This window comes from Cryptotermes secundus, unplaced genomic scaffold (assembly GCF_002891405.2).
Source record: "Cryptotermes secundus unplaced genomic scaffold, Csec_1.0 scaffold1316, whole genome shotgun sequence".
In the NCBI taxonomy this organism is placed as follows: domain Eukaryota; kingdom Metazoa; phylum Arthropoda; class Insecta; order Blattodea; family Kalotermitidae; genus Cryptotermes; species Cryptotermes secundus.
Window position 1 is genome coordinate 271,764 of NW_019732003.1, and position 9,255 is coordinate 281,018.

The 9,255-nt window shown below is 42.3% G+C and overlaps 1 protein-coding gene across 4 annotated transcripts in view; it reads right to left on the reverse strand.

Annotated features, from left to right (window-relative positions):
• LOC111867525 (UDP-glucose 4-epimerase) overlaps window positions 1-7,049 on the reverse strand; it is a 44,512-nt gene extending 37,463 nt beyond the window's left edge. The window contains exon 1 of one of the 4 annotated variants that reach the window (XM_023857489.2): window positions 6,771-7,049. In XM_023857489.2, coding sequence (XP_023713257.1) covers window positions 6,771-6,936 — 166 coding nt within the window. In that variant the 5' untranslated portion in view covers window positions 6,937-7,049. Of the gene's footprint in view, window positions 1-6,016; window positions 6,404-6,770 lie in introns of those variants that run through there. The other 3 variants (XM_023857492.2, XM_023857491.2, XM_023857490.2) reach the window with 3 other exon arrangements.
• Window positions 7,050-9,255: the final 2,206 nt, after the last annotated feature.

Genomic DNA, 9,255 nt, shown 5'->3' on the forward strand with positions numbered 1-9,255 from the left:
AAATATTGTGTAATAAAATCGGTTCATTCTTTTTGAATAACCCTGTATTGTGCATTACAAACATTGTATGTGTATATAGTTTAACATTCAGAGCACCCACTGTAACAGTGGTTTCCAAAGAGTATCAATGTCCCTCTGATGATGGTCTATAGGGACCGAAACATGTAAGGGAGTTAAGAATTGAAGTACAAGGTGGTTCAAATATGACCGGGGCTGATTTTAAAAAAAAATATATATATTGCCAAACACTTACTTGCATATGTCAGTCTTCAACGTACCCCCCTCCAGAGTCAACACATTTTTTCCAACATTCTGGAAGCATCCTGATGCCCACCCCAAAAAAAGACTTGTGGTTGGCGGCGTATCCACTCCCGAACAGTCTGGATGATGGCATCGTTGTCCACAAACCACATGCCTTGCAAGTCTGATTTGAGCCTTCCGAACAGGTAGAAATCACTTGCGGCCAAATTGGGACTGTACAGCAGATGTGTCAGAAGGTTCCATTTCAATTTCTGAAGGGTTTCCATTGCTGTTTTGGCTGTATGGGGGCGTGCATTGTCTTGAAGGAAGGCTACCTGCTTTCCACCTCTCTTCCACTTGGATTGGATCTTTTCCTTCACGTCTGTTGCCAGGAGGTCTGCGTAAAAAGCTGCATTGACTGTTCTGGCATCTGTCAGAAAGTCTACATGGACAACCCCCTGCCAGTCCCAGAAGAATGTTGCCATCACTTTTCCTGCTGAACGGCTCCTCCGCGCTCTCTTGGGTTTGGGAGAACTGGTAGGCCGCCACTCGCGTGATGACTGCTGGGACTCGGGAATGAAGTAGTGCACCCACGTTTCATCGGTGGTCACTACAGACTTCAAAAATGCATCACCTTCATCTTCAAACTGCTGTAGGAGACAACTGGCAGCTTGCATGTGCACCATTTTGTTCACGTTCATCAAAGTGCGTGGTACCCACCGTGCATTCACCTCGCGATAGTGCAGGTGGTATTTCACGATGTCTTCTACACTACCAACACTGATGGACAGCATTACTCCAAGTTACTTGATAGTGATGTGCCTATTGTCACGAATAAGCACATCTGCACTGTCAATGTTCAGCTCGGTGATGGATGTTCGCGGCCAACAATCATGCGGTTCATTCTCCACACGCTCTCTCTGAAGCACTTAACACCACTCAAACACACGGGTCCGTGAGACACTCTTCCCCTTACTCCTGTTGGAGTCTGTGGTGAATTTCAGCGGACGGGACGTTTTCTCCGAGGAATTTGATCACAATGCGTTGTTCCACACTCCGCGGTACCTTCTGTACACTCATCCCTCTAGTATCTCCCAGACAGCACTGAACAGGTTCTAACCCTAACAGGGGAGAGTGGAGGTTGTGGCTACAATCTCTCAAGGTCGCACAGCTGCTGCGCAGTGCGGCTTGTTTACAAAAAAATCAGTCCCATTCATATTTGAACCACCTAGTAGTAAAAACTTCAACAGTCACACTGGATGGAGTTGCTTTATCTTTTATAAAATTTAGAAACAGTGTTTGACATCCAAAGGGACTCACAAGTGGTACTTGACAGCATAACGGGAAATGACTTCCATGGTCCTTTTGAAGTGTGGAAAAAAGAAAAACTGAGGGGATTGCTGTACATGTTCCCAAGGAGACTATCGTGAAGGAGATGGCAGCGAAAATTGAGTAAGTTAAGCCAGCATTTCTTTTTTTATCCAGTCCAGGAACTTTCCGATACCACCTTGTATGCTTATTTAACCCAGTGTTTCTCAACTGCCAGACCCTGGCATCAACTATACCAATCCATCGTCTTATAAAAAAAGAATGTACCGGGCCACGGTCTCACAAAGTTTGAGAACCACTGATTTAACCTTCAAAAGCAGAATGAAAACTTTGTCCTGACTGAAACTGATGGTCAGTGAACGAATGGTGACTACAGCCGTTGTAACCGTCCATTCTGACTGGAGGAGTGTTGTGTGAAAATTAAATTTTGTATTAAGTTAAGATTAACAATATTACAAACAAAGAGATCCGGCAGATAGCCAGCTCTTACACGCGGAAGGGACATAGTTCAAGTTTTGCTATGTGAACAGGAAGTAACATCTGGTACTTTCCTAGAATTCTGGCAGTTTCAGCAACGTCGGAAAGGCTTTGAGAAAATGAGAGCTGACAGCTTGGGACAGCGATAACTTAGAAGTGGGACGGCCGGAGCCTCACACCCTGACTGTAATGCATCAAGGGGCTGTCATCCTTAGCGTCAGGTCAGCATCTGCCAGAATCACATAGCAGAGCAACATGATTGGGAATTCAAAATTTAGGGAACCTCCTAGTTTGAAAAATTAACAAATGGCAGAAGGGAGGAGTGGATTTCTCTTGGAGTCTGGGGTTCGTGGACCTCAGAATTCAGAGAGAGGGCATTCCACCTCGGGGAGTCTTGACACTAAATTTACCACTACGGCCCTTCCGTAAAATAGTATAAGTACAGTTCAAATCAATAGTATTAATAAATTCAGTTGTATGCAGAAAGCTGGAAGGGATTAAAGGACTACTAAGTGCAACCGTCGAAAGGTGGGTGATTGTAGTGAAGTGTTCTTCCTGCCCTGTCCGAGCCAGACCCTTATAAGACCCTGCGATAGGAACCCAGCTCTACTGATTAAAGTAAAGAACCCAAAGAAGTGAGCAGTGGTGGAGTGGCGCACAACGAAAAGGGCACAAAGGAAGTGAGCGGTTACACTGTATAGAAACAACACATCCCATCCTGTAACACAGTCTGCAATTTTTTTTTTCCCATAGGCTCACAGACCCAAACAAATGGCTTCCACAACCCTCCACATACACTGCCTTTGCAACAGTGCCTTCAGGTTATTTATTTTTATAATCCAAACCTCACAGCAAATTCCAAGAGTTCATGCTTAATCTCTATAAGCTGATGTTTTTATTGCACTGTAAGTATATTGTAACGTGTTTCGTTACTGAAGACGCCATAGAGATGGTTTATTGGTTTATTTAACAATCTACAAGAAACGGCTACAGTTACTTATCACACAGTTGTGGGGTTTCACACTTTATAACCCTAATCGCAATATTCTGTTACCACTGTCTTCAGTAGTCTACACGTATACAGTAGGGGAGCTATGTATCACTGTATCACACGCTCCCAATTACACAATCACACACACGTCCGGTTCTTCTATCCGCGACGGCTGCTATACTCCAACTTGTAGTCTGCTCACTGGAGAACTGTTGATAACACCCTCGGCGACTGTCACATTACAACTCGACTCGGCGACGGTTATGTTCCAACTCAACTCGCAGCCGCTGTGTGGCTCACTTATATAGCCGCAGTGCTTGCTTGTTGCGTAATGAGTGCCACGTCACAGTAGGAAGCGGTTCCGCGTCACCGTGCGTTGCACGTTGCATAGCTACCAGGATGCGGGGACTCGGCTAACTTCGGCTCCGCTCGTGACGTCACCGCGGGGAGAGTGGCGAAGTGATGACGCGTCTCTTACGTGAGCGCTACGTTACCGCTACGTGCCGCTGGGGAGGTAGGGGTCAACATGTCACAATATGTTAGGAATAGAACAAAGTTCCATAAGAGATCACCAAAAATAAGGCCTAGCTGAACGAGAGCAACAAACCATCTGTGTCAGCACTCAGCCATCTAGATGTGCAAAAGTGAGTGACATGGGAATAGGAATGGAGTTATACCCAGATTCAAGAGAAGAAATATCCATTCATAACAAGTAGGGTGAGTTGCAATGACATCAGTAGCTCCCGTTTAATTCTGTAGTAGAGAGTACAGGGATCCTGGAAGAGGCACATGCTTGACCAGAAACAACACAAATGTATGTGTTGTGCTGCCACTTACATATCTGATATCCGTATGTAATTCCAACACAACTGAAAGTGTTGCAACTATTTATCTGCTGACGATACTTGCTCAAGAAACCAACAGATGTTGCCAAAGCTAACGGCAACCCTGCACCTCATAGACATTCCTCTTTCTCGCTTTGATTCTGAAGATGGGCCATAACCAGACCAGCATTATACACTGTAGCAGTACTTGTCTAGAAAACCTACGTACAAAGCTCTTCTATCCATGTCAGGCAGCATTACAGATTTTTTACATACAACTATTTCTATGTTTTGAAAATGAGATGGTCTGGGCAAGAAGAGAGAATGTTATGATACATCTTGGAAAGTAAAAAGGGGTTTTATATGAATGCAAGATTTGCTGAAGCATACAATCCTTGCAACAAATGAAGCAACTCTAAATTCCTAAGGCAAAATGGTTTTCCATGACTATAAAAAAAAAGACAGGAAACAGTATGGCACAAAGTTGTACAAATTATGCAGCTCACTGGTGTACACCAATGACATGAAAGGAGAGGAAAATCAAGTTCATATGATATGTAAGTTCATATAACTGTTTTAACTTTAACTGTGGTAATATCAGAACACAATGGATTAATGAGGAACAATATAAAGGGTAAAGTTATCTCAACAATTAATTCAGCACCACACAACAAAGAAGGCAGGAGTCAGGATAGTGCATTGGGTGCAGCGACAGGCTTTGGGCTGGACTGAAAACGGAATGGAGTTTGTGTTCCTGCAGGTAAAATTTTTCTCTTCATGTTGTTCAGACCAGTTCTGAGGCCAAGCCAGCCTCCTATCCAGTGGGTACTAAAGGCTCTTTGAGGGTAAAGTGGCCACTCACTTCACTACTGCCAAGGTCAATAACATGTGAATCCACTCCTGCATACATCTTCAAGGCATAGTGCATAATTAGTTAAGCACAGACAACCTTGCCTTTACCATGAAGATGTATGGGAGATTGGAAGCATAGCTCCACACATTCTTGATCTTCACATTCAACAGGGGTGAGTGCTGTTGTAAAGGGATTTGCATAAATATTCTGTTAACACTAATCAAATATTACTATTGAAATTTTCTTCATTTTCTAGTTGAAGCACTCTGGCAATGATGTGATTATAATGTAAAAAAAGAATCTAGTCAACTGCTTAAGGACAAAGATAATTTCTAAAGGGCAATTCACTGATCTTGAAAAAAAGAGACTTAGGCCAAAAACCATTAGTACTTCACAATATGACACAAACATGCCACCCTACAAGGTACTTAAAAGAAGGCAGAAGTAATCTTCAGTCAGATGCAGCAAATGCTCTTGCTCAGAGCATGTAGAAGTCAACTGAAAAATTAAGTAAGTTTCTGTATAAGTTACATAATACAGTATATACATTTCAACATACAAAATATCTGCTTAAATAATTTACTAGAATATCTCCAGTTCAACTTTGAAAATGTCTGTAGATAACCTCTATTAAAGTGTGTTATAGAGGTCATCTCTGGATATTTTAAGAACTGAACCAAATATATGCCAATAAATTACTTCATCAGATATTTTGTATGCTGAAGTGTGTGCAAATTTTTTGGGCCTTTCTGTGTAATATACTGATTCTTATCCCACGCTTGAAAGCATGAGCTTTGTTTTTTCTTATCATACGAAAGTTTATCAATGTCACCTACGCATCATACTTATTTTATGTTATTATTGTTATTTTGCAAAATAATTCTAGGGTAACTTGCATACTGAACCGAACCCATGCCTTTTTACAGCAACATGCACATGCAGTTATTATGAAACACTGCTTCCATACATTGTTGAGATTTTCTTGCAAATGGCTCTGTAACGAATATAGGCTTGGTTATACTGAGAAGCAAAAACTGCATAATAAACCGTTTGATGTTTCTGCCTGATTTACTTAATTATTAATTTGTTTTAATGCATATGAAATATCTGTTTACACAACAACTCCCATCTATATTCGACGTCTGAAGTGTAATACCCTGAAAGAGTTCAGAATCTGGTGAAATGTTACCGGTTCCTATACAGATGCACAACAATATCTATATATGGAAGAAAATAAAAGTACTTTATACCAAACATTCGCCCAAGAAATCCAATGAGCAATTTAAAATGCTAACACTTTACCTGTACAAAATGACTAGAAACAATTACTGGCCACTATCGTGCACACACGATGCTACCTTATAGAATTCTCATGAATATGCGATCACACTAAACCTCTTAATAACTGACACGTTTCACTTTCTTCCTTTTATCTTCGGTGTACATATTTCTTATCTCCTTCGCATCCCCTTAACTCAGCAATCTCTCTACGTAACCATTTTACACGTACGTGCTCAGTACCAGCGTGTCACATTTCTTACACGTCACCTTCCCTTCCTTGTAAAAGCAAAATCTTCCTGGCCTTCGACCCCTTCCACTGTTCCGGCCTGCTTTTCTTTTATTCATACTTTTATCGTCGTTCTCAACATTCTACACGTGGAACATGGCGAAAACTGACTGCAAGTAGGAGACACGGATCACTAGCACATACAAGGTCTGTGGTCGATCATAGAAGCTGGCCTAATTCTACTGCTAAACAGCAGGGAAAAGTGGGATCTGTTGTAGTATAATAACAATAATAACAACCTGGAATTTAGGTAACGCCACTACCTCTGAGTCACTAAACTATCGTAGGCAGATCATTAAGTCGGGACAGTTTGAGTGCAATATGAGTGCGGAATGTATACATATGGCTAAATATATTACAGTCACACAGTTTGCTACTAACACTTCCCATCACAACGGGATCAAGGATGGGTCAATAGGTATAACGACGGGCTACGGGGCTGGATGATCTGGGTTAAATTTCTGGCAGGGGTAAGAATTTTTTCCTTACCCCACAGCGTCCAGTCTCTTGGGACCACCCAGACTCCTATCCAATGGGTAGCATCGGCTTCTTCTATGGTGGTGAAAGAGCTGGGACATAAAGCTGACCACTCAACTCCATTAATGCCGAGATAAGAATGATGGAGTGATATTTCCGCCTCCTCACACGTCTTCATGGCGTGGTAACTAACTGATTTACCGCTTTACAGTTTACTGTCTTTAACATCGTGTAGCAGTGCAGCCCAGCCTCAAACCCCAGATAAGCACTGTTACACACAAATAGTTTTAAGATACCCGGATATGGCCAGGTCCGGTTGATGACATGTAGCAGTGGAAGAAGGTGTCTGTTTCGGTAGGTGTAGCAAAGAAGTGCAATTAAGGATATCTTTCGGATTAGCTAGTTGTCACGTTCTTCTTATAGTGAATCTCTTTATCGGACTTAAAATCACGAACTCGGATGGAGAGAGTTTAAGCGCGATATCTCGTTCGTGCATAATATTACACGTTTGTGGGTTGCACCGGAGAGATTGGTCCGACTACACAGAATTCTCATTCGTTTATCAAAATTGACAGTCCGACTGTTAAAAGCATTTGGTGGCACGCATGGACCCAATCAGAAATTTATGCTTCAAATGCGTTTTTGGAAATTCCAGACTGCCGATTTCATTTAAACCGGTGTTCTCGGTGACGAAAACAGTTCTAGTTCTTCATCTGCGACTTCTAGTTCTTCTGTCGTGACGACGGTGACGACGGTGACGACTTCTTCTGCGGCTTCTTAGATGTGTACTCGTGACCTCGTGACTGTTTCCATTTGTCCTGCGTCTCGCAATTCCACTTACACGACCTATACCACTAGCTCTTGTACTTTTAATAAAGTTAACCATATGTAATAAGATAGTCACAAAATTGTGAACGTTGCAGTGTGCCAATTGAAAGAGGATCATATTGTGACATGACACCTGAAAGCAGGAATAGTCCACTGCTAGACAACGGCTAAGCATGTATCTGCGGCAACGTATATGCAGAGAATAACAGAGGAACTCTTTTAGGTGCCGATCTCTATTTGGTTCGCCCCGAAGTTATAATGGGCAGACAAGTAATTGATTCTTGGTTAACCGTGTGGAGGCGAGGACGAATACCTCCACCGTGACCCTGCGAGTCGTAGGAGGCGACGAAAAGACTGCACTGGCAAGGGCCAGCAGTGTATACAAAAGGCAGACCCGTCCTCTCGTTAGAGAGGGCGCCCCACAAAAACAAGACCGTAAATGCCAAACAGTAACAAATATCTGGTTATGAGCCCCAGACAGGGCTCGACACCAAGACTTACTGACTGACTGACCTACCATCAGTCGCAATGTGACTTGGATTTGGATTCTTCGTTCGTCATTCATCCTTAGTTCAGTCACAAGTGAGCAGCGATTCGGCATTAAGTCGTAAGTGAGCTGCCATTCAGCAGTCTTCAGTCGTAAGAGAATTCAGGAAGCAGTTCAGTAGCTGAGTTGAGTGATCAGCTGTGGAGTGCTGACCAGCGGACAAAGGAAGCTGAAGTGACCGACTCGTAAATCAGCACAAAATCAGTCACAGCAGAAGAGAAGACACTCATAGTCCGAGAAGGAAGGGAGTGAGTCTTAGGCAACATTGCTTGTGAGCTGTTATAATTGATTGTAATTAAGTGTGATTGTATAGGAAGGTGTCAATAAATCCAACTAATTCATTCATTCAGTAATCTGTCAAGACCACAGGTACACAGTCTCCTCCAAAACAGTTCCTCCACTTAATGCGATCTAGAGCTTTCTCCTTCAAATGAAAATATCCTCTTCTGTCCCCAAGGTCACCCAGCATCTTCTTACATCTTCTTCCTCGTTTCTGGTCACTTCTATCTGCCCCTCTATCTTTCCTTCAATAACTTCTTTTAGAAGGCAGTTACTGCGTAAGATATGACCAATCCAATTGGCCTTCCATTTTCTTATTTCGTGTAGGATATTCCTCTGCTCACCGACTCTAAATAACTCCTCTTCATTTCTCACATAATCGGTCCAACTGATCTTCTCCAACACCAGATTTCGAAGCTTTCCAGGTGTTTCCGATCTACTGCCCTAAGTGTCCAAGTTTCAGCCCCATACAAAGCCATGCTCCAAATGTAGCATTTCACTAGTGTCTTTCTCAAATTTAAGTCCAATTTGCTGTTAAAAAGATTCTTCTTCTTACTAAATGCAGCTTTTGCCATGGCAATCCTGCATTTAATTTCACTAGTACACCTTCCATCATCTGTTAACAAGCTACCCAAATATTTAAAACATTTCACATTCTCCAGTTGTTTTTGGTCTATCTTTATTGTGACTGGGGTTGGTTGTCTCGAAATTTTCATTACTTTTGTTTTCTCCACATTCATTTCCTTCCATAGCACCTTCCAATTTTGATTAGTCTATCAATCATACCCTGTAGCACAGTTTCTTCCTTAGGCATTAACACAAGGTCATCTGCATATTTCACAG